Below are 26720 nucleotides of genomic sequence, written 5' to 3'. Positions count from 1 at the left end.
ACAACATCGTTACCTATACGAATTAGTATTAATTAGTAAGAAAAAGACCCATATACGAATAATAGTACTATTAATTATGATTTTGATACCCTGTTGTCCCTCAGGGGTGTTGGCTCCATCCAAACCGTCCATGCTCGGCATGGACGGCTAAAATCTATTCGGCCGAGATGATCTGAGCCGTCCATTGCCGAGCTTGGACGAACCGAACGGGACAATCACCCATGTTATCCCTAAGCGATAGCAGGTCCCCTTTTCTATTAATTAATAAGAAAAAGACTTCCCAACCATGTAAACGTCCAGACCAAAGTTGTCAATCCCGTACCGGTCAGCGTACCGTTTTCACTACTGGAATGGTACGTATTGGTACCGGGCTGTATCTCAGTACCGTTCCAGATTTACCGCAATTAATATTTTATATATATTTAATATATATCTACCAAGTTGCAAAACCATTTCCGAGAAACAAATGGAAGCAAAAAATTATCCAAAAAAATTCAAAACAAAGTTATGAAACAAATCAGGATTCCATTGTGATCTTAATCGAAGAAAATCATATATAAGCCCATAAGTTTCTTTTAATTAGTTTAGAGCCCATAACTTATGTCTTTAAAAAAAAGAGAGGTAATTTTGTACTGTCTGGAACACCGAAAAATGTTCGGAACAAACCGGTATCGTCCGGTACATCCGGTATTGGCCGGAACAGGCCGGTATTTCAATCGGAACGGATCTTGAGTCTTTGTGTTCCGTTTAAGCACCGGTACGGTACGTACCAGCCGGTACAGAACGGATTTCACAACTTTGGTCCAGACCAATTTTCTTTCGAGTATCAAATTTAGCTTTGACCTTTTTTTGTCTTTTTTTTTTTTTAATAACAAGTTCTTTTTTTCCCAAGTTCTGCGGCTCTCCGGGTTTCGTTCTCAATCAGGCTTATCAATACCGTTCCATAACGGTAGGTACTGTAACGCTTCAAAACCAATTGGCAATGAGTGGAGAGGTCCCAGGTGTTATTAAGTGATCACGTATTTCACTCCCAAGCAATGTGGGATTCATTTCCTTAACATCCTCCCTCACGTGTAGTCGCGTTTGAGATCTGTCACGTGTGACCACTTTTGGGTCCTATCATCGTGTAGCCTTTTTTTGTTGGTCTGTCATCTTGGGGTGTGGATTGTGAATTTTTAAAATGTGGGGTGGAACGGGCCCCGCTCTGATACAATGTAGAAACTTTATATCCATCTCAAAACCAATTGGTAATGAGTGGAGAGGTCCCAGATGTTATTAAATGATCACCCATTCCACTCCCAAGCAATGTGAAATTCATTTCCTTAACAGATTTACGTTAGTGGTTTCGGTTCCAAACCGATCCAAACCATGTGTGTGTATATATAACTCATTTAATTTAGATACACCAAGTACACATGCTCCAAATATTAATGTGGCCAATTAATCCCAATCAGCCTTTCCAAATCCAATTTGGCCCAATTGAGGTCCACCATAAATGAAACTAAGGCCCAAAAAATAATATTTTTGCCATTAATTCTTCAATAAATCCTTTTTTTAAAATTTGGTCAAAATGGGTGTAAACTGTTTTGGTAAATAATAAAACATGGAGCCATGCATGTTCCACTTGCGAAGCGTAGTAGTCCTTGACTTGAGTGATGATTTGCTAAGGCACAAAATATGGAGAGAGAGAGAGAGAGAGAGAGAGAGAGAGAGAGAGAGAGAGCAATTACTTGTCTTGAGGTTGATTTGTCTTGAGTCATGTTTCACATAACTGTGATGTGAAATTCTGAAGTAACTTCTATGAATTTTCCCTCTCTACCAATCTTGTAATAGTCATCAAATGACCTGAGTAGTTCCAAGTCTCTCTCTTTTCAAATACCATTTGTAAACAGTCATTCAAAACACGCCTATGGAACACAACCTGTTCTTACACCTATCACTGTCATGAAGGGTTACAGGATCATGATTGTGGACTCATAGTTACTCATCTGTTAATCAAAATATGCTATCAGCCAACTACTGTCTTAGCCTCATTAACACGGCATAATTTGTTTGGTTTCATCATACGTTACACGCTTCCCGTATTCCATCATCGACTATCAGTGCTCACAAAGGTTTTAAGATTAAAACTTCAAAGTGTTTTTTAAAAATAAAACAACAAATTCTAGACATGAATTACATATGCAGAAACAAAATACCTAGAATCGGTTCGAAAGTGCGCCCATTTCTTGAGATGCTCCAACCCTTGATTTCTGCACTCAATGCTTATCATTAGGAAAAGATCCTCAGTAGGAAAATTCCAGTTGCAAAACAAAACAGAAAGATTTTTAATGAAAAAATGACGGTCCATGACGTAGTTTGATAATTAATACCTGCCAATGACATTTTTAGCATTAATAAATGTTCTCAGCATGTCCTTGGTGAATATTAATTATCAAAACACGTTATTGGCCCTCATTTTTCCTTTTTTAATTGGAAGAGAATGCAACTTGTTGCCAAGTTGATGGGGGATGGTACCAGAGAGTTGATTGCCAACTTGGTTTTTTTTTTTTTTTTTTTTTGCTCGGCAAAAGAAAAGATTTTACTAAACTCAAAGGGATACATCGAGGGAACACAAACATAGAAAAGGAAGTATAGACAGATAGTGCATCCAACCAAGAAGTTGGATGATACAACACCTCACACCCTAAGTTACAACTTTAGTTTACGGATTCCACCTAGGAAGCTCCTAAAATCCTCCACCGAATATATCTTGATGTCGTACTTTGCTTTCATCCACATAGCCACCCTTGTCTTGATTAAATCCCCAACTTCACTTGCTGGCCTTAATACATTGTTGAAGATGAGGTCATTCCGCGCAAGCCACAAAGACGCGAAGAACGTCACCTCCCACACATGCCTCTCTAACTTTCAGAAACTATTGCCAAACCACCAAAGTGCTAGGTCTGCCAAAGAAGAAGGGTAGACCCAAACCACCTGCCACCACTGCATTATACTCGACCACACGCTCCAGGAAAGCACACAATGCAAAAATAAATGCTCAGGTGTTTCCTCAAAAATAGAACAAAGAGGGCAGAGTGGCGATAGACCCACTTGAAGCATATTTCTATGAGCAAGAACTGATCGAGTGGCCACCCTTCCTTGTTTGTAAAGCCAACCAAGAAAAAATTTCCTCCTTTGGTGGGCTTAGATTCTTCCATAATGACCCCAACACCTCGTCCCCAATCTGGACTCCTTGCTCCCACTGTCCATACATAGATTTCACTGAAAAACACCTATCTGATGACCATTTCCACTGCAAGGAATCTTGTTTGGATGGGTCCAAAACTATTCCGTGCAATCTGTTGCATCTCCTCCTCTTGACATTATTCCCAATCATATAAACGTCTCCCAAAAGTTAGATTCCATCTGTCATCACCACCCTCTTTCTTTATATCGCTGACCACATGCCCTTTCTGAGTTGAAATCGAATACAATCTGGGATATACTCCCTTGAGTGCTTCTTTCCCCAGCCACACGACGTCCCAAAATAGAGTTTTCCGACCAGAGCCCACCTGCACTTTAAATCCCTCTTGAATTATAGGACCAATAGGCGAAGAGACATTCCTTATGCAACAAATGTCTCTCCAAATATTCGATATCTGACCAGAGGTTGGGAGTTGGGGGAGCCAACATCTCGGGGGCAAATTGTATTTCCCTCGGATAACCTTCACCCATAGTGAATCATTGTCAATACTGAACCTCCACCACCACTTTGCAAGCAATGCCAAGTTTTGATTGCCAACTTGTTTTCCAGTCTTTAGTCTTCCACTCTCTGAGTATTCTTCACTTCCAAAATATTGTAGTCACTGACTTGAGCGATGACTTGCCAAAGCACAAATGTGAGAGAGAGAGAGAGAGAGAGAGAAAGAGAGGGGATTCAACATCGCTCGATTCCATAATCTTGGCATTGAGACAAAAAAATAAACTAAAAGGCACAGAGAAATCAAAATTAGCCCTGTTATGGAAGGGCAAATTAATTCAGCATTGCTGGATTCCATAACTTTTATGACATTTGTACTATTGAATTTTGATCATCGATTGTTAGCACTCCAAAGTTTTTTAGAGTAAAACTGCAATATTTCTAAGGACGGATGCAGGATTTCAAAATTGGGTGGACAAACATTGAAAAAAGTTTTGTTACATATGAAAGGCGATATCAAATTTTCCAATAAAAATTGTAAAAATTTTCCAATAATTCTTATATAAATTTGAAACTGGCCCACCTCTGCATGATTTCCTGTAAAAATTAATGGGTAAACACACATGAAATAATTGGCTCTTTCCTCAAAAATAATTGTCATTCACGGTACGAATTTTCCTTATACCCTTCTAATGTTGTCAAGAGAAAGGAAGGAAAAATTTATAAAAAATAAAAAATCTCTCCCATTGTTTGGTTTGGAGAGAAAGAAGAGAGAAAATAGAAAAATATAGAATTGTGGATAGTACAATTCTCCTCTCATTTTTCTCTATTTTCCTTTTTCTTCTTTCCTCTCAAGTTCTTTAACTTCCAAACAAAGACTTTCCAAGTTTTAAAGTCTCTCTTTCAATAATGGGTAGAGTAGTCTTATATATGGGAGACTGACCAATTTGCACAGCCCCACTTCGGGTTCCCGTGCAAATGATTCAAACCGTTGATTATTTTTGAATATTTCTTCAATATTAAGCATATAAAATTTCAAATCAATCGAATAACTTTAAGTGCTCGATCCAATGTTCAATTTTTGTTTCACAGTTTAGGATCCTGAATTTTGAAAGAAACATATGACATGTAGATTATGCGCTTACATTTATACAATTGATTTAAAATTTTACAGGGATACTCAAAAAAAAATTAAAAATAATATATGGTTCAGATCAATTGTGTGGGACCCCAAACTGGATCCCACAGTTGGTTGGAATCCCGTCGGTCCCTGTACAAGGACCCGTGTTCACATGCCCTTAAGTGAACACACTCTATGGTGATCCATCAACAATCATTTAAAAACCCGCTCACAACGAAGCATGAACCATAAAACTTAAGGTGTTTGGTTCATTGACACAAACCAGAAACGGTTTGGCCACGTACTGATTCATAGCAAAAAAAATCAAGCCAGGGTCATTGGCTCTTTCCTCTGAAGTAATTGTCATGCATGCTAAGAATTTTCCTCGTACCATTCCATGTAATTGTCATCAAACGACCTAAGACTTTTCAAGTCTTTCTGTTTGAGTACTTTGTAAACCGGTCCCTATAACTTTCCACATAATAGTGGGTCCACATAATAGTGGGTCCACATGCTCTTGAGAAAACTCATTCTATGGTGATCATTCAATAATCATTCATAACTGCGCCTATGGCAAAGCATGTGCGGCTGAAAAGTTTAAGGTTTGAATAATCGAATTCACAAGCACACCTTGCGTACAAGGAAAATAATAGAGAAACTCTGAATTTTATTGTTGTAAAAGATTGAATAATTGAATAGGTTATATCCCTTTTTATAAGACCCTAACCCTAGAAATCCTACTGAAAAAGAAATTCTAAATAATGTCAAAACAAGTGGCATTAAAGAAAAGATAATTCCTAATTAAATAAAACAAAATCCTAATTCTTGTAGACCAAGAATCCTAATAAAGTTGGAAACTAAAATCAAACCGGATACAGAAAGGTAATAATTCTAAGCTAAACGAAAATATTTTCTAATAAAAATCTTATTCTAAAGCAATAGAAATAAAATATAGAAACTCTCCAATATTGTCATACATTAGGAAAATCTTGGAGAAGAGAGATCACTTAGTGAAGAAAAAAAAACAAACGCTTGTCTCAAGTATCGAAGATAGAGTAGCTAGGAATTTATATTTGTTCAGGTTCGAATTGAATAATGCATCCAAATAAATTAAAGGCAACCCAATAAAAATTAAACAAAATACTAGAAGTGGAAGGAGTTAACAAGTTTTGGGAAACAAGGTAAGATGTATTGAAAGTCTCGTTATAGAATCTAAGTACTGTGGTCTTCTCTCACAAGTGTGAGTTCTCAATCTTCCACCCATTTGGCGTGAGTGGCACCAAGTCCTCTGTACCCCCCTTTTTTATGTGTTTTTAGCTGCCTAGATATGTTTCGAGATTTCCATATCTTAGTATTTTCACGTGATTCAAGGGCGAGAAATACTTGTAAAGATAGGGAATATGAATACGAAAGAGTATATGGTGCCGGTACGACTACTAGGCTTGTCAATGGGTCAGATCTAATCCGAATCCGATAAGACTTGAATTAGATAGTGGTAATCCGAATCCGAAAAATTCGGATCCGATCCGAAAACTTTTTTACTTCAAAAATTTTAGCAAAATAAAAAAAAAATTTCAAAAAAAATATTTTCTGAAAAAAAAATTAAAAATTAAAATAAAAATACAACTTCTTAAACATTTTTTTTTCAAAATAAAAAATTTACGGTTTTCTTAAAAAAAATTTAAAAAATAAAGTTCGGATCGGATTAATAACGGATTTAATCCGAATCCGATCCGATCCGTATTTGAAATATTACCGAATTTGGATTATTGGATTATCGGATTCTTCGGATCGGATCCCGTCCATTGACAGGCATAACGACTACCTTAAATTCAGCCCATGGCCTTTTGAATTGGGAAACAAACTAGAAGGTATTGCCCCTTCGAAATTAGCCCTGTTACGGAATTGCAAATTAATTCAGCATCGCTCAATTCCATAATCTTTTGCAACATTTGTACATTTGAATTTCCTGTGGGCAGCGTGCCCTAAAAAAGACGAATTGATGAGCGCGCTTTTTGGCAGACGAGCGCTTAATGCAGAGTCGCCACTTGGGTTTGAAGGTCCGACACCCAAGGAACCGAACTTGAAATGCTCGATGCACTGTTTGTTTTAAAAAAGTGAAAGCACATGTCCGTCATAACCATATTTGGGTTCGGGAGTCAGGTTACAAGAGGAGAAGGGTTTTATAGCACCCCTCTCGCCCAATCCGGAGATCGATCTCTACTTAGGCATTTGTGAAAACATTTGCGATTCTGTTTGATTAATCAATTCTTTAGCCATTTAGGGCGGGGGAACAGTTTAATAGGGATTAAAGCTGTAACATGTTTGCAGGATGTGATAGATAGAATGCTCGCTTATTGAACAATTATTATAGGATGAAAACAGACTGCTGTGGGAGTTTAAACAAACTGAGAGGCAAAGTGTTTTGGAGTGACGTGCGCAGGAAGAAACCAGCATGCATTGAACAAGTCACTGCATGATGTCCACTCCTGCGCGTGCAACTCCAAGACACACGCGCGCTAGTGAGCTCAAACCCACAGCTCTTATTCTCAAACCCTCTGGGCTCTGGAAGGACCAGTGCACATCCAGGACAAACCAAGCAGTTATAAACAGTTGATAGGCAGTTATAATATACAGTTGTAAGCAGTTTAAAGGCTATAAGAGCCCTACAAATTAACAAAACACCCCATAAACAGTGTGGGGACAAAATAATGGCCTAAAGCCAAGTTACCCGTGCAAGGCCACTCACTGGTCGGAGGCAGTCTGGCGTGCGATGGTTGCGCCCTAGCGCACGATTGTCCCGCCCTGGCGCGAGGGACTGATCCAGTCCAGTGCTTGGTTTACATGTTTCTGGGTTCTGGGACAAGTTCAGAATGATCCCAAAGGTACTTCATAACAACAGAAACTCATATTGAACTAAGCCTAACAATTTTAACTAAAAAGCAGTAAACATGTTGTTAGCATGCTTAACAGTGATCTATAAACAAGAAGACATAAAATAGTAGGAAACCAACCCCCACACGGTTCATCATGCGCAGCAACAGAATGTCGCACATGAGAGTGGGACCGACGCACGCTGGTCCTACCATGACGGTTTTTGAAACTTTGCCAGCTTTAGGACCAGAACTGGTATTGATTACCAGCTTTGGCCCTACTAGCCCCCCTCAGGGATCAGAATAGGAAAACAGTAGGTATGCTATACCTAAATTGAGATTGAACTGATGATTGAGGTTTGAGGAAAGATTGAGGTGTTTGAAAAGGTTGAGATGGAAGAACAAGCTTTGTTCTTGGATGTTTGTTGTTTGGCTTTGGAACCCAAGGTGTATGAGTATTCTAACCTTTCAATTTTTAGAACCCTTTTAATGGATGAACCATGGGAGTATTTATAGGGAGAGAGGGAGGTAGATATGGGCTGCAAAGAGAGGAGTTCAGCCAGCCCACGAGGCTGGCCTTGGGTTGCATTGGTGGCCAAGTTTCCACCTTTGGAAAAGGTCGGTGGGAGACAGGCATTGCACTCTGGCGCGCGATGGAGTCATTCTGGCGCACGAGGGTTGCGCTCCGGTGCGTGATGGTTGCGCCCTGGCGCAAGGGTCAACGGTCAAACTTTGACTATTGACCACCACCTGTACGTTTGACCGTCGTGCGTGGGAGTCAGTCTGGTGCACGACGGTGGGCCCTGGCCTGCGTCAGGAAGGTTTTTGGCTTCTTTTTTTTTTTTGAAGTGGCTTAGGATTAGGTTAGGTTCAAAAGGGTGTTAAACACTCAAAGCTCAAACACTCAACATTCCCGAGGTATTTTTGATCCGTTTCATCATTGGAGAATCAAATACCGTAACTAAACTAATCTGGAAGTCCAGATTGGGGTGTCTACAGTAGTCCCTCTTTGACGGCACTTGAAGCACCATCGACTTGGTACAAGTAGCGTCAAAGATTTCTAGACACCCCTCAAGGCAATCCAGAGCAAAGCATACTAGCAAAGTAGACTTGTAAACTTAAGAAACCTGATTGGTGGAGTGGACGAGAGGTCCATTGCCGATGATGGAAGTAGAAGTGGACGAGTGAATCGCTGCTTGTTGATCGAATTTGGACAGGACAAGCTGTCGTTGTAGATGTGGACGGGACAGGCCATCGTTGTTGTGGATTAAGCTATCCTCGGCACAAAGCATTCCAACAAACACGGGTAGGTCATGTCAGGTAGGTTAAATTCCATCTGTTGGAAATCAGAGTCAATCTCCTTATCAAAGACCATCCGAGACAGAGCAATAAGGCTGTTGGAAGATGCATTTGAAGCTAGACTGAAGTAGAGGTAATCGTTCAGGGCAGGCTGAGGCGGGCTCTCCTGGGGAACAATTAGTTGCGGATTGGTGAACCATCGAACCATATTCTGATCGTCTTTGAGGGAGTGAAAGGACAACATTTTAATCGTCTTTATTGGATTGATCAAACGATATGGCTGATCGTCATTGACGGATCGAGAAGGACGATATGGCTGGTCGTTGTTGACGGATCGAGACGGACGATATGGCTGATCGTCGTGGATGATATGACTGACCATCGCTGAATGACTAAGATGGACGATACGGCTGATCGTCATCACTGAATGGACTGAGATATCGCTGAATGGACTGAGACAGACGGTGTGGCTGATTGTCATTTCTGAATGGACTGAGACAGGCGATGTGGCTCATTGTCATCGCTGAATGGACTGAGACAGACGATGTGGTTGATTGTCATTGATGATATGGCTGACCATCGTCAGGATGATCGTGTCGTTGATAATTGGACAGGACCAGCTGATCATACTTCAGGATGAACATGCCGTTGTGGATAGGACAGGACCGGATGTCATTGATTTGGAGACGGGAAGATCAGTGTGTAGAATGATCAAGTCGTTGAGAAATTTGACAGGAGCGGCTGTCGTTGATTTGGTGACGGGAAGATTAGTGTGCAGAATGATCAAACCCTTGAGAAATTTGACAAGACCAACTGTCGTTGATTTGGATGGGCGGATCATCAGTCTAAATGATCGAGTCGTTGCGAATTGGACAGGACTGGCTGTCGTTGATTTGGAGACAGAAAAAATAGTGTGCAGAATGATCAAGCCGTTGAAAAATTTGACAGGACCAGCTATAGTTGATTTGGAGACAGGAAGATCAGTGTGCAGAATGATCAAGCCGTTGAGAAATTTGATAGAACCGGATGTCGTTGATTTGTTCCGCAGAAGATTTTATCGCATCCTGCTATGAGAACAATGCCGCAAGAGATTTTCAATCGCATCCGTCAGTAAACAAATCATGGATTCAGGGAGATTCCTTCGCATCCGCTGACCAATGATAACAAAACTGCAGGAGATTGCATCGCATCCTTCGACAAACAAATCGAGAGTTAGGGAGATTTCCATTGTCTCCGCTAGACAAACGGTAACGATACCTCAGGAGATTGCATCGCATCCTTCGGCAAACAAAGACTTGATGGAAACCATTCGGACATAAACTCCCACAAACTAGCCACCTTCCTATTTTCAACAGTTGATATACACAATATACAAAGATGTATGCTATATGAATACACAAACTGAAAATGCAGACCCTAGCTAAGGGCGGCTCCTAGAAGGACAATGATGCTTAAGGACCATCACTGAGCCCTAGTACTTTACTGTTTTTGCTTCTAAGATGCGCACCCAGACAAATAAATGGTTGAGTGGGCCGGCGTGCCCAATTGACATAGTAACGGCATTGGGCTTGCGCGCCCTTTCTTTGATGCATGGGCAGACGTGCCCCGGAGATATGCTTTGCTTGGCCTTGGGCTGACGTGCCTTTGCCGTCCACGAGATTTCACAGCTTGTGGGTTATAAATACTACGGTAGCAATGTAAAAATTGCATTTTTCAGTTTATTGACATGTAAACCATGCGCTAATATCTAATTTGCATTGACAAGTAAACTGAGTCGACACACAGACACACATATATGTACAGACTCGCCTAGCTTGAACGAAAAGGGAGAAAAAGCCCCAGGATACGACATTGTGGGCACACGCCTCGAAAATCCGATTTTCATGTATAAGATCGGGTGCGCCCTTTTTTGGAAAAGCGCGGCGAAACGCTACAATTCAGAGTCGCCACTCAGGTTTTGCGGTATGCACCTGAGGAATCGAACTTGAAACGCTTGCTACGTTGTTTGATTTTGAAAAGGCATAGACTGGTCCGTCGTCACCTTCGATATCTGAGGTTCGGGAGCCAGGTTACGAGAGAGGAAGGGTTTTATGGCACCCCCTCTCGCCCAATCCGAAGATCGGTCTCTACTCAGGCATTTTGTAAAACATTTGTATTTTTCTCTCATTGATCATTTTTTAGCCAATTAGAGCGGGGAACAGTTAAAAGGGGATTAAGACTGTAACAAGTTGCATTTATATGAAAAAATGTGATGGATGTGTTGTTGAAACAATTGATAATAGATTGAGAAAAAGCATCTGTGAACATTTTAGGTGAACTGGAGCACGCTGATCTGGAATAATATACGCAAAAACAAACCTGTATGCACTGGCCACACCACTGCATACAGAGATGACTTGCGTACACCACACCAACACTGGCATGCGCCAGTCGACCCAAAACTCACAGCTTCTGTTCCCAATCCTTTGGGCTCTGGAATGGACCAATGCACACCCAGGTTAAACCACGCAAATAATATAACAGAATAAATATAGTTAGAGACAATAGATATAGCTTTATAACCAGAAAATCAATAGAACACCCCATAAACAGTGTGGGAAAATAAACAGAGGCTAGGATTAAATGACATGCAAAGGCCAGCCATTGGACCCATTGTAACTGTCGTACGCCAGTTACATTATTTGGTCAATGCTTGGCTTTGCATGATCTGGGCTCTGGAACACGACCAGATAAATCCCAGTGGCCTTTAAAACAGAAGATACAAATAGCCACTACACAGTTCTAAAATACAGAAAGTAGTAAACTAGTTCTTAGCATGCATAAAGGTGATAAAATGGAAAGAAAAGCAGAAAATAGCTTATCAGTGATCCACACGCCAGTACTTCACGTACAGCCATACTGGCATACGGCTTGAAATAACTGGCGCGTGCCAGTGATAGCTTCACACGGCCTTTGAAACCTTACCAGCTTTAAGGCCAGAACTGGTATAAATTACCAGTCTTGACCCTGCCAGTCCCCTTCAGGGGTTAGAACAGAACGTACGTAAAGGGTGGTACACCTTTGTTTTAAGGTTGATGAAGAGTTTGGGCTTGAACTTGAGGTTTGGTGGATGGATGGTGGATAGAATGAGGGTTGTGGTTTGTGACAATGATGCTCTTTGCTTGTTCTTTCAATGAATGAAATGAGGAAGAGCAAAGAACTAGAGAGAGAAGAGAATAAAAGAGTTGGAGTCTTTATGGTGGTTACCCTTGTGAACCCCTTGCATATAAATGCAAGGGGGGTATTTATAGGCCAGAAGTGGATTGAGAAAAGGGAGTGATCAGTTGGATTACGGGGTGGTTAGGTTAAGGAGAGAAGTCCCCATGCATTAAATGCATGGGACTTGGGTTGAAAGGTGGTGTAGGAGAGAAGGGGAGCCAGCTGCACGATTGTAATCATCGGGGAACTATAGATTACGTCAGGGTGGCCGCAAAAGTCTTGAGCACGTGGTTGAATAGTGACATTTGACTAGCGTACGCCAACATTGTACCTGTGTGTGCCGGTGGTAACTGAGTCAACGGTCGATGACTGACACGTGGCAGTTTACCAGCGCATGCTAGCACAGTACTGGCTTAAGCAAGTATGGTTTTGCTGAGGCCATTTGGTTCTGGCTTGAAGGGTTTGGACAATGCTCGACAAAGGTTTGAATGAGGTTCAGGACACTCAAAGCTTAAACACACCAATAACCTCGGAATGTTCTTGATTGTAATCATCATTGGGAAATCAAAAACCGTAAGTAAACTAATCTGGACACTCCAGAATAGGGTGTCTATAGTAGCTCCTCTTTGACGGCACTTGGAGCACCATTGATTTGTTATAAGTAACGTCAAAGGTTTTCTAGACACCCTTCTGAGCTACCTAGAACAGCGCAAACAAGTCAAAGTAAGCATGGAATTTAAAGAACCTGCTTAGTTGAATGTGTATGAGCAGTTGTCACTGCAGGGGATAATATGGACAAGATAGATTGCCGTTGGATTTGAATAGAAAGGATCGAACAGGTTATCGTAGAAGAAGGGTCCTCTTTTGGGGAATAATCCGTTGCAGATGGATCGACTCTGTTGGGGAAAGAAACAGTTGGACGGGTGGACCGTCGTTGATTTGAAATTGAACGGGCGAACCGTCGTTGATTTGAAATTGGACGGGCGAACCGTTGTAGATTTGAAATTGGACGGGTGGACCGTTGTTGATTTGAAATTTGGACGGATAGATCGTCGTTGATTTGAAATTGGACGGGCGGGCTGTCGTTGATTTGAAATTTGGACGGATAGATCGTCGTTGATTTGAAATTTGGACGGGCGGACCGTTGTTTATTTGAAATTGGACAGGCGGATCGTTGTTGATATGAAATTGGACGGGTGGACCGTTGTTGATTTGAAATTGGACTGGTGGACCGTTGTTGATTTGAAATTTGACGGGTAGATCGTCGTTGATTTGAAATTGGACGGATGGATCGTCGTTGATTTGAAATTTGGACGGGCGGATCGTCGTTGATTCGAAATTGGACGGGCGGACCGTTGTTGATTTGAAATTGGACGGGTTCGTTGATTTGAAATTTGGACGGGCGGGCCGTCGTTGATTCAAAATTGGACGGGCGGACCGTTGTTGATTTGAAATTGGACGGGTGGACCGTCGTTGATTTGAAATTGGACAGGTGGAGCGTCGTTGATTTGAAATTGACGGGTGGACCGTCGTTGATTTGAAATTTGGACGGGCGCTTGGGGATAAGTTCACCATAGGCACTAAAGTGGGCTAGGGCAACCTAGGTTTTCATTTGAGAGTGGATTTTCAGTTCAGGGAGTGATTTGGGCTTGAGGCCCAGATGTTACTGGTGTACGGTGGAAGATTACTAGTGTACGCCATATTTTTGACAGACCCGAGCCCAGACCCGGCCCAACGCTGCTCTTTCGACTTATAAGTTTCTGCAGGCGTACAAACCGCCATACTTCAGGTTTTTTTCAAACTCCAAAAGTTCTCAAACCCTCTCAAATCCCTTAAACTCACCCTCATTCTCCCGTTCTTCTTGAAAACCCATTTACCCACGTTCATCCATGGCGGAATCTGGTGGTGACGGCAGCGGTAATGGAGGCGGCGGCGAAGAGGCTTGGCCGAGGAGTGATATTGGGGCAGCAGGGGTTCGAATCGACGATCAACCTGTTGGAGAGGCTTCGTTGAGTGTCGGTGCAATAGTTACAGGTGTGGATGGCCGTGGCGATGGCCATGCAATGGGGGAAGGTGATGGCCGTGAGCGGCATACGCCAGGAGAGAGGGGGCGTACGTCTGTAATGATGGTATTAGAGGGCCCTCTCCGGGTTCATCGATTGGATTCAAGGAGTGATGTTGAAGGCTTAGTGGTGACCGATATGGGTTTGGGTGGAGCTGGCATCGGCGGCAATAGCAGTAGTGGTGGGGGTGGTGGCGATGATCAACCAGCAGAGACACCACCGAGAGATCCGGCAAAGGGTAAGGACCCAATGGTTGAGGAGGAGACTGCCCAAGGGGTACCAACAGAGGAGGTTGAGTTTAGGCCAGTAGTGGGGTCCTTGGCACATGTTCCCATCACGCGCGGAGATTTTGCAGAGTTTGTATCGGAGGAGGAAGTCGGCCGATTGCTCCGAGACAATTCGGGGGTAGTGGCGGCGGTGATAGCGGCTCGAGAGGACATGTAGAGGCAGGTTGAAAGAGCTCAAGAGGAGGAGCGCTTGAGAGCCCAGGCCGAGGGGGCTAGGGTCGAGGAGGAGGCCTTTGTGAGAGAGGCCCAGTCGACCGAGAGGGCTCAGGAGGAGATATGGGCACATGAACGCGCGGTGACGTTGGCCGAGTCCTTACGGCAAGCACCCTATGCCAAGTTCGTTGCAGAGACGTACGCCCCACCAGAGCCACACCTGTTCTTACCGTTTGGGGTTGAAAGCTACGTGCCTCGGTGAGATAGCTACGACGCAGAGCTTGTGCTGAGGGACCCTGAGAGGCACTTGTCGGCAAATTGGGCGTAGGTATTTTCTTGAATCTTGCCTCGACTTTCATCTTGAAATTGCATTACTTTTAATCCTCATGCTATTTGAAGTTATATTTGTATCACTCGAACCGCATGTAACTTTGAACTTAGACTTGGCTTTGTAGAATGTCATGACTGCTTGATTCGACTATTAATACCTTCGAACTTGATAAGACTTGTCAATATTGAGCTTGAATCGACCGTAGACTGCCTCGACTAATAATGTGATACTGGGATTTGAACTTGACTAAGTAGAACACCATGATATGGTAATCATCAGAGTAGCATGCCCGATTGTTTGAATCGACTGGCCAATGAATAGAATGCCTTTGAAATCGACTGAAAAGTATATCTTGATAGAATCGACCAACAATTATGCCTTGATTGAGATCGACTAGTAGAATGCCTTGTAGTTTGGAACTCGACTGAGAAATGCCTTTGATTTGATTCGACCGATTGTAACACTGGATATAATGATCATGTAAACGAGTACCTTGTAGCTTGATCGACCCCTATAATGCCTGTTTTGATCACAGTATTACTCTTGAGATTCTGAATTCGACAGACTGTTGGATTTGAAATGCTTTTATTAATAACACTCTTCCTATGATGGCTATTTGTTGTATGCAGAGAGGATCAGCCAGTACTCGGGGACATGGTGGTCCAGCGAGTTAGGGTTGCCTGAGCGAGTCAGAGCCTTGGTTGATGCCGCAGGGTTTCGGCCGTTCATTCTCACATTGACGGCAGTGTAGAGTGACCATGCCCTACTCACTGCACTAGCCGAGAGGTGGTGGGATTCCTCAAATACCTTCCACTTTTCGATCAGGGAGATGACGGTGACTCCGTCAGACTTTGCAGCTCTCATTGGCTTGAGGGTAGGAGGAGAGCCTATCCCATTCGACTCAAGGATTTACAGAGATACCGAGGCCTTGGAGTGGTTCTTGGGGCAGGCGCCGGCAGGTGAAGCAGAGACGATCCACTATGAGTAGTTCAAGAGGTACTTGCAGGGGAGGGTACTGAACTCAAAGCAAAAGGAGGAACAGATGGCGAAAGCTTATTTGTTATACTTGTTTGGGGCCACGCTGTACCCAAACAAGCGGGCTACAGTGCACTTGTCCTACTTGCCGGCACTTCACGACCTACGCACAGCTTCATAGTATGACTGGGGAAGAGTGGCTCTAGGAACATGCTATGGCTTCATGGGTGAGTTCTCGCGAGGGAAGAAGGCGATAACTGGCTATTGGAGAGTGTGGGAGGTAAGAAACAACACTTGTAGTTCATTCCCTATTTCCTTTCTTGCACTTGCCTTTGATTTGCATATGAACCGTATTCTGATGCTTCGATTGTTTAAAAACTTGCAGATGTGGGCCTACGAAGTGTTGAAGATGTACACTCTGGAGAATAAGTGCCCAAACTTGAGAATGCTTCCACGTGCCATGATCTGGGGGGCCTTTGTACAGCGGCAAGAAGAAGTCGAGGGGGAGTCTCCTAGCTTTCAGGTCGTACCTTGACGAGTTGTCGGGTACTCAGGTAAACAAACACTCCCATCAATCATTTAGCCTCTGAATTGCTTTAATGTTGTCGCTGATGTCTATTTGATTTTGAACCTTTGACTGTCATGCAGGTGGAGTGGGACCCATGGAGAAATGCGGAGCCTGAGCCTGAGCCTAAGTACCTAGAGAGGAGTAGGGTGGTGACTGCGAACCGAGTGTTGCTGGAGTCGGCCTTTGGATGGCAGTGGTACTTAGGTGACCGGGTGACATGCCAGTCACGTGGCTTTCTTGAGTACCAGGTTCCTGGGCCACTTCCGCCTCACGCCTCTCACACAGATAGATATATGCTGGCAGAGTTGTGATGCTTCACTGTTCCGACTGGCCTTGCTGCTTTCTTGAGGCCTGAGCGTGATGGGTACGAGAGGCCGTTCGCTTGATGTTGGCCATGGAGAAGGAATTCCATAAGATAGCGGGCGGTGCTTCCTTACAGTTACACTATCCACCAGCGGATCCGGCTCCTGTTGTACAGCCTCAGGTATATCCCGAAAACTTGCGATGCTCCACTTTCGATACTCAGGCAGGCCTGCTCTCGATACAATACATGCTTGATAGAACTGCTTTTGATATTTCCTGTTTTCAACATTTCAATATGTACAATATGTACAATGTATGCTAAATGTTTAATGACTATGACCATGCAGGGACAGGCCAGGGCAACTCCTAGGAGAAAGAGCGTGCGGCCCTCCCCTCCATAGAAGAAGATGGCCAGCTCCTCTTCCACTCCGGCCAGTTCTCAGAGGCAGACCAGCTCTACACGGCCAGGGACTAAAGGAATTGAGATCGCCTCAGGGAGCGACGAGCCACAGTTCCGTAGAGAGCTGAGGAAAAGGCCCGCAGAGAAAAGGCCAGCTGAGGGGCCATCACAGAAGAAGAGAAGAGAAGAGGAGGAAGAAGAGGAAGAGGAGCGCTCGCCTTACAGCAGCGGCTCCGACGACTCCGCCGACTATCCTAGGTACAAGAGAGACCCGAAGGAGAGAGAGGACGATGATGAGGAGGACGACGACGAGGACCTTTTTAACGACTGAGGGCTATCACCGAGCTTCAGTTACTTTGCTGTATTTTGGCATTTGATACTTGATGTTTTAGTTTTGGAGATAAGGCATGCGTGCCTTTTGACTTTTGAGCGGATGTGCCCGGTACATGTTATTTTTGCTCGAGCCGTTGCGCCGCTTTAGTACATTTCCACCTTTTGCTTATGGATATTGACTTGCTAGTATATAATAGCTGCAATTCTTGTTTATTAATTCCCTTTTGTCGAGAACTTTGACAAAGGAAAGTATAAACCATCCACTAATACCTAACATGCATTAATGAATGATTTGAATCGACAAAAAGACACTCGCATATATACACGACCGACCTAGCTCAAAAGAAAAAGATAGAAAAGCCCCAGGATACGACACGTATCTTAAGACACACGGAAAATAACAAAATTTTAGACATTGATGAGCCAAAATTCAAAATTCTCATAAACAAGAGCAACTGACACTTCTACAAGACCACATAGATGTACAATGACTTGTACGAATTGACAAAACCGTCAAGGATACCCCAAGGTGAGAAATATACCGAAAAATGCTAAAAATATCGCAAAAATGAACATAAGACACAAAGGATGACTCGATATAGTCCTGGACTGAAACCGACACCCCCGTACAATCATATTAGGCTCATATGACGCGCAGAGTATGACAAAACTTGACAAATGTTCTTGGAACGGATTTCGACCTCCCGAAACCTTGATTTGAACTTGAAATGAGCCACCAGACGTTCGAAATCTTCATTAAGCACGATGTTTGGTATTCGGCGCTTTGACATAGTCCTATATACCATTCATGACTTGTATGAACCATCAAACTTGCAAAACAGGCCCCGGAGTCGAAAACGGGCACTCGACGACAGTAACTGTTGTAGCACCTGTTTCTGGTATTTTGACTGGCGTGCGCCACTATTGTGATGGCATACGCCAAAAATTGAGGGACACGTATACGCCAGTAGATAACTGGCGTGCGTCGGCCAAGGACCATGCGTCCTAGCTCCATAATGCAAGTTTCTGGTTTTACACCGCTTCAGCTTGCTCCAAACCCTCTGAGAATCAATCACATGGAGAACTCGCCACAAAAGATGGCTCAACTCTCCGAGGACTCCCACATTTAGTTGAATGTGGGACGAAAGCCGACCACAAAGCCATTAAATTAGACATTATCCCTGGGAAGAAATAAAGGGACACCTTTAAGAAGAGCAATAGTGCAGAGAAAACTAAATAAGGTTCCCTCATCAAGATCTCCTTTGCACAGTTCCATTTCACGAGAAGATTTGTTGATGTTTTGATACTAACAAGTTCAACAACGTAGATTGAAAAGTACTTCTGATGAGGATTAATCGCCTCTTTTTTAGAAGTACAATATCCAAGATATTGAGATTTCGTATTGAGGAAACTACACAAGTGCAAGAAAAGGAAGTGCAAAATATTCAATATCCTCACAAATTACGTGGAATTCAAATTCGGCAGCTGTAATTAAGCAAGTAATGGTGATAAGTAAACCCAAGTGGAGCATCTCATCATTTCACTAAGGATGTACTCCCTCCGTCCCATTTTTATTGTCCATTTTTGTTTTTCGTGTCGTTCTTTCAACGCTTATATCTTCCAATATGTATCTCCAAAAATATGCAATATGGATCTTGTTTGATAGTTCTTGATTAGATCTATAATACAAAGTTTTCAAAATTACAAAAAACATTGTAGATTAGGAGATATAAGTGTTGAAAGAACGGCACGAAAAACGAAAATGGACAATAAAAATGGGACGGAGGGAGTATAAAACAAGAAATCAGAACACTATTGAAAGCATGACAGGACAGCAGTAACGAAAAAGAACGAAATAGCGAAAAGCCATAATCGCGGGATGGTTATCTATCTACACAAGAAAAGTATACTTTTTCCTGTCGACAAGGTAGTTGCAATGGGTGTTCCATAATAATTCTCAAACCAAAAAGGTTGATCTGTTATCATGGTTTACAAAGTTTATATGACACTCAGTTCTCATATATTTGCCTTAACATACACATGCCGCAGATTAGAGAAATGGAAAGGAAACATGTTTAAACAACATGTTGAGGCAATGACATAATGATTTTGATACTTCTGACTGTGGTCACTGAACCAGGTTGGCCCATATTCGGACTGATGCATGTGCCTTAATGATTTTGATTTAAGCGCCTTACAAATACAAACTACGAGTTTTATTCTATTCAATCAATGGTGCAAAAAAAGAAGATACATAATTAACAGTCATAACAACCAAGGCCTCAAAAGGAATCGAGACTCTTTTCAAACTTGGGCACTGATCGCTTCATTCGATAGTTGGACATAGTACATGTTCTGATTCCAAAGCTGTAGTAGTGAAACTGTACGAAAGGGTGAAGCTAGAGCCTTCCTGCGAGAAAGAAACTCTTGAGATAGGCGTAGCATTGTTGGTCGAGATTTGGGCTCAGGATGTATACATGCAAGTGCCATTGTAGCAATTAGAACAATGTCCCCGGCAACCATAGGGTTCGTAGGTACTGGAAGGCGTGGATCTAAAACATCAATTATCATCATGTTTTCACTAGGATGCGACGTCAAGGACGATAGGAGGTCTCTCGGATGCCTTCCCATGATTGTTTCTAGTGCCACCACTCCAAAGCTATAAACATCGCACTTTTCAGTCACAACCATGGTATAGGCTAGTTCTGCACAGACACAAAGATGGATTTAAAAATAACCAGACATTTACTTTGATAAAACAAAGGTGATAAACTGTACCTGGTGCAATATATCCGTAAGTCCCTGCAAGAACGGTTCGATTGGATGAATCGGGATGCAACAATCTTGCAGTTCCGAAGTCAGAGACAAAAGCCTGCAGTTTAGAGTTCAATAGAATGTTGTTGCTTGATATGTCTCGATGAACAATTGGCAGTGTGCAATCATGATGCAAGTAGGATAAAGCATGTGCCATATCTCCAACTATGTTTACCCTTTGAGTCCATCCAATTTCAGAAGCTTTGGCATCGAATCTTAGGGCGCAAAATAAGCTTCCTTTTTCCATATACTCGTACACCAAGAACATGCATCTCTTGTGCAAACAAAATCCGTAAAGCTTCACGATGTTCTTGTGTCGTACATTAGTCAACATTTGGACCTCATTCCTGAAAGAATGGTCGAATGTAGTGTCCTCTGCTTCCAACTGATGAAGTTTCTTCAAGGCAACTACTTTGCCGCTTGGCAACTGAGCTCTGTACACGCTGCCATATCCACCTGTGCCAATGCAATATCTAATGTCGAAGTCATTTGTTGCTTTGATAATGTCCTCATATGCAATTCTTCCATCGTAATTCCATATGGAGCAAATGTTCCCATGATTCATTGCTCTTGCCTCACTTTGGATATTTTGGTTCTTACGGAAACAAAAGCACGCAACAAACCCTAGGAAGGAAAGGAAAACTGTGCTTAGCATAGAAACTCCAAGAGTAAATATCATTGTTCTCTTTCCTTTATTGGCCATGGAGGGAAAACTACAAGAGCAATATTTGGCTTGATAGCAAACCTCATAACACTCATTTCGAGATCTATGTCGGATCTGACCCTCAAGATGATTGTATGTCAAGTTGAGAGTTGCTAGTAAAAAAAGACAATTTGGGACTTTCCCAAACAGATTATTGTTGGAGAGATCTAAGTATTTCAGTTTGTGGCAAATATGGTCAAACTCTTCAATAGAACAGAGGAATAGAGACCAGTCTAAGAAATGGTAGAAAAGATCCCTTATGAGAAACGACAACCAACACCCACAAGGGATGAGAGAGTCCTGATAAGTGTCAAAATATACATATTTTGGCCCTCCAATCTACATTTATTAGTTGTTTATTTTGTTAATTTATATTAATTTTGTCTTTTTTGTGTTTATAGGTTGCTCGAGCCTGTTGTTCGAGATATTGAGTAAAAACAAAAGTTAAAAAAAGTTCGAGGACAAAAGTGCGGAAAACTGTTGGATGATTTTATCATTGCAGAAAAGTCCAAGGGATCTTTGTGTGATTAATCAATTCAATTCCTATATAACCAAGAGAAAACCTACTGACTTGGTTTCTTCTGGCCGACATAAAAGAAAGCAGCGGCTTTGGTCGACGAAGGCAGTGGACGAGACGAAAGATGCTGTTGTACATGGAGATTCACTTAACGTCTCTAAATTCTTTACTTTCTACGGGCAACTAATCATCTCTCTTAGGGTGTGATGAAACCCTAACCAAATAACCTATGTTTTTATGTTAATTTTGGGATTCGATTATTGAAATGACGGTTGTATAACTCGGAGATTTGTTTTTATGATTCACTCTTATTCTTCCAATCTAGTATTATGTATTTGTTTTCTGTGATTGCAAATATATAGCTATACAATGATATTCTTTATCCATGAAATTGAGAATTAGAATAATCTATGCCTAGGAAAAACAAGTTGTGCCTAGATTAATTAGTTATAGAATCAAAGACGATTCGTGCCAACCGAAGATAGATTATGTCCAGTTTTCAATTACATGAATTTTTCTTGGCGATATCACTAGGGCTTGTAGCTTTTAGTAAATCAATGTCATTTTGGTAGTCAGTTTCTTAAATTAACATAATCGTTTAGTTATAAAGTTAGGGTGGATTCGAAACCCTAAGACCTTTTCCATATTTGAATTCAACATCTCTTGCTTTTAATTACTTAGATAATTTTAGTTAATCAAAATCCAATCACTCTTTCTTGAATTGAATTAGTAATTAATTTTAGAAATACAACAACTTAGCCTCTTGATCTCCGTGGTACGATACCTAGACTTAAACTACTATTCTACTTGAGTTGAGGTTTTTGCTTGGTTTTAATAAATTATTTTTGGTGTGAAAAACGACCTACCAAGTCCCACGCAAGGGATAGAGTCACACAAAAGGGAAAAAGGAAAAGCAAAAGAAATCAAATTACATAAATGGGTTCACTATTTTTGGAGAGATGCAGCCACTGGGTTTATTTGGAATGAAGAGACAAATAGGCAAGAGCAGTTGAATTTATAATAGATGGAGGGATTGGACCATCAAGGTAGTTGAAATTCATATCCACCTTAACCAAATTCTTTAGCTTACCTACTTCATGAGGGATGGAATCTTTGAGTTGATTCGAATGGAGAGACAAATGGGTAAGAGCACTCAAATTTTCAATAGACGGAGAGATTGGATCATCAAGGGTGTTGAGATACAAATTCAACTCAGCCAAATTCTTTAGCTTACCTATTTCATGAGGGATGGGGACGTTGAGTAGAGTTGTATAAATATAATCTTTTTTTGGCAAATGTGAGAAGTTGTATTCAACTGCGATGCGAAACCTTACACAACAGAGAGGAACCCCATGGGGACACAAATGGGCATCCACAGAACTTGAATTTCTTCTCCTTTTTCTCTCCAAGCTTTTTGTTCTTCCTTTTTTTTCCTCTTCTCCCTTGGAGAATTCTTTTTTTCTTGTCTACATTCTTCTATTTTTTGTATCCAATAGAGTAGTATATATAGTACTTTTCCAACTTATTTTGCCAACTCCAATTTAAAAAAAAAAAAAAAAACTTATTTTGCCGACTTAAAACATCTATAACTTCTTATAAATTTTGTCCTCCAATAATTCAAAGTTGACAATCCAGTTAGTTTCACTCCTCCATTATCTTCTTCCAATATTTCCTCAAACACGAGACACCACATGATTATGATCTCTACTAAATGTTTAAGAAGTCTATTACCTACCAGATACAAATAATTTATAATAACATAGGTGTTGAAACTTTATGTCAAACTCAAAGCCGATTAGTAATGAGAGAAAATGTCTCAATATTACACTCCCTCCGTCCCTTTTTAAGTGTCCTGCTTCGTAACTCCAACTTATTAAAAAGACATCATCATTACACCTTTCACATCAACTTTTTCCTCCACTTTCCCTACTTACCCATCATCATTACACTTTTATTTACTAACTTTTCAAAATGAAATATACTTTTAGGGACAAAATAGACAATGCACCAACTTTTACCCCTCTAACTTTACAAAATTGACACTTATTAAGGAACGGCCCAAAATGGAATACTGGACACAAAAAAAGGGACGGAGGAAGTATTAAGTAGCCTTCCAATCTCAAGCAATGCGTGACTATATTCCTTAACATCTCCCTCACTTACAGCCGCATTTGAGGTCTGCCATGTGTAGTCTTTTTACTGGGGTGTGAATTGTAATTTTTTTTTTTAGTAAATGTGGGATGGAATAAGCCTGGCTTTAATACCATGTGAAAATTTTATATCCAATTCAAAGCCAATCGGCAATGAGTGTAAAGGACTCAATATTATATTAAGTGATCACACATTCCACTTTCAAACAACGTGAGAATATATATATTTCTTTAACATCAGGAAATAACAATATAAAATAAAGACTAATTGCATAAAAGAGTGATAGAGATAAATAATCCCATACTTACCATGAATGTTGGATCTCTCATCGACACAAGGGATCAAAAAATTTCCAACAGCAGCAGGAGCAGAACAGCCGATAGCCACCATAAGTACAATAAGGAAAACATCGAGAGTCTTTTTCAACTTTTGAGTTGGGCTCGGTATTGTGGGGTCCAGAAGATCCGTGTTTCGGGTTGTGTCAACCGAAACATATGGAGGGAAAACTGGAATCAATCCACAGAGCATATTATTGGAGAGCATCAACTGTGCCAAGTTTCTCATATTAACAAGAGAGTTTGGAATTTTCCCGGTAAGTCTGTTGTTGGATAGATCCAGCACTTCCAATCCGTTCAACCGCGACAGAGTTTCTGGTATCAGGCCTTCAAATTGATTGCTGCTTAAATTTAGAGCAATCTGCAAACTCTGAGGCATCAAAGGAATTTCCCCGCCCAATTTGTTACTCCCCAATTGTAGTTCTATGAGAGAATTCAAATTACCAATGGACAACGGTATTGAACCACTGAGATTGTTTCCTCTTAAATCCAAGCTATTAAGACTCTGGAGCCTAGAAATTTGTGAAGGAATCGTACCATTAAGCGAATTCCAGCTGATATTCAACTTCCTCAACCATTGCAATTGGGTAATTTCATTTGGGATTTCCCCAACCAAATTGTTGGCTTGAAGTTTCAGTTCCTGAAGTTTGGTGAGATTACCCAATTCAACTGGGAAAACACCAGTGAGTTGATTCTTAGCAAGATTCAACAGTGCTAAATTATTGCAGAAACCCAATTCTGGAGGCATTGAACCTCCCAAACTATTGTTGTCCAATTCCAAATAGGTCAACTTTTGAAGGGTCCCAAAGGATGAAGATGGTATAGTCCCATTTAAACGGTTGTTTCCCAATCTGAGTATTACCAAACTTGATGATATGTTATCGGGTACTGACCCTTCTAGTGAATTAGAAGACAAATCCACGGTATGCAAATTTGATTGGGACAAAAGGTCACTAGGAATTGACCCATTTAACTGATTATAACTAAGGTCTAGAACCCTGAGAAATTTTGATAGCCCCAGTGGAATTGCACCAGAAAATGAATTCTGGTTCGCAGCAAATTGCCATAGTGTATGGAAACTTGAAAGGAATTGTGGGATTCCACCACTCAAACTATTAGAAGATAGAATTAAAACTTGCAGATTGGGAAGCTCTCTGAATCTATCAGGGATAGACCCAGAGAGACCATTAACACTAAGATCAATTGCAGTCAATTTTGAATAATTCGCGATTTCTTCTGGGATTTTACCTACAAATTGATTGCCATAAAGCCCAAGTTGTTCCAAAATCATGGATTTTCCCAAGTGGGTAGGAACAGAACCAGTGAATTGGTTGTACCCAAGACTCAAATTTTTCAGACTAACCAACCCATCCATCTGTAAACTAATCGTTCCACTCAAAGAATTATGAGACAAGTCCAAAAATTCCAATTTCAAGAACCCATCAAAATTAGGTAAAGAACCAGACAATCTGTTCCTACTGAAATCCAATGCTCTCAAACCACTAACATTTCCACAACCTGTCATGAACCCACTTGGGATTGAGCTCAAGCGATTGTTGGAGAGGTCAATAGACTCTAGTGTATCAATCTGGCAAAGAACAGGGAGGAAATCAGGGTTTGAGAGAGAGGGGAATTGGAGAGAGAATTGGGTGATGGAGGAGTTGTGGACATTGCATGTAACTCCCTTCCATGAACATGGATCTCTAGTGGAATTCCATGGAAAAGGAGATTGACCCATGTTGTTTTGGAGGAGATTATAGAGGTTGATCATGGTGTTTCTCTGGTTTGAAGGAATTTCAGAGACTACCGATTGGAACATGAAGAAGAGGAGTAACAGGAGAGAAGTGATGTGTACATACCTTCTCATTTTGGGTTGTGGGTGCTGAGAATCGTGTACTCGCAGCAATCTTGGTATTTGGTATGATGGCAGCCAAATTATAAAACTATAAGAGGGAGTGTATTAGAATTTAACCGGGCAGTTGGTCTTATAGTTGTGTTGATGCATTTGAGTACAGTAAGATCGTGGGTTCAACTCCTATGAAAAGAATGTTGATACCTTCGTGATAATGGGTTGGGGTTAACATAATTTCTTCTAGCATGTGGTCAAAGAAAAAGTATGCCCGTATTAGGTTCAATTGTTTAAATAAAGATAAAGAGGAGGGATCCAGAGACTAAAGAGGAACTGAGGAAAGAAGGGGATAGAAGAGGGTGGAGATGGAAAACTTGGGAGGCAGATTGGCGGTAGACTGCGTGACTGGACTCGAATTTTCAGAGCCAAAGACCTGACTTAAGAACCAGTATGATTTTGGACACTCTTGACTTCTGTCCTGATTTGTTTGTCCACTTTGAGAAATTCAACTTAATAACGAAACATTATCATTGCACTTCAAAGTTTCAAAGAAATGTCCATCCATTCAAAATTGGACTTGTCATTTCTATTTCTGAAAGAAGGGTAGAAGAGGAAACTCGAAGAAATTTTTACTTAAATTTTCTAAAATGATGGACAAACAATTTATGCCATCAAAAGTTGGGGACAAACAAAATGGTGATCAATCAACAATCACTCACACATTGGATCCGTTCCTGCCTACGGCAAAGCGTATACAACTGAAGCA

General features: G+C 41.4%; 1 protein-coding gene across 3 annotated transcripts; it reads right to left on the bottom strand.

Annotated features, from left to right (window-relative positions):
• Nucleotides 1–19677: 19677 nt before the first annotated feature.
• LOC131303642 (probable leucine-rich repeat receptor-like protein kinase At1g35710) lies at nucleotides 19678–26491 on the bottom strand. Of its 3 annotated transcripts, XM_058330602.1 has the most exons (4): nucleotides 24079–26491; nucleotides 20575–21023; nucleotides 20364–20457; nucleotides 19678–20290 (listed from the first exon to the last, which is right to left on the bottom strand). In XM_058330602.1, the coding sequence occupies exons 1-4, from the start codon at nucleotides 25970–25972 to the stop codon at nucleotides 19890–19892; spliced, it is 2838 nt and encodes a 945-aa protein (XP_058186585.1). In that variant the 5' UTR covers nucleotides 25973–26491; the 3' UTR covers nucleotides 19678–19889. The 3 variants fall into 3 exon arrangements, with proteins under 3 accessions (XP_058186585.1, XP_058186583.1, XP_058186586.1); XM_058330600.1 differs by having other exon boundaries at nucleotides 20364–21023; XM_058330603.1 differs by having other exon boundaries at nucleotides 20084–20244; nucleotides 20364–21023; nucleotides 24079–26489.
• Between the last annotated feature and the right edge of the window lie 229 nt (nucleotides 26492–26720).

The sequence above is a fragment of the Rhododendron vialii genome, chromosome 10a (genome assembly GCF_030253575.1).
Source record: "Rhododendron vialii isolate Sample 1 chromosome 10a, ASM3025357v1".
In the NCBI taxonomy this organism is placed as follows: Eukaryota; Viridiplantae; Streptophyta; class Magnoliopsida; order Ericales; family Ericaceae; genus Rhododendron; species Rhododendron vialii.
Note: the sequence above shows the minus strand (reverse complement) of the source record. Positions and strands in the feature narration are given on the sequence as shown.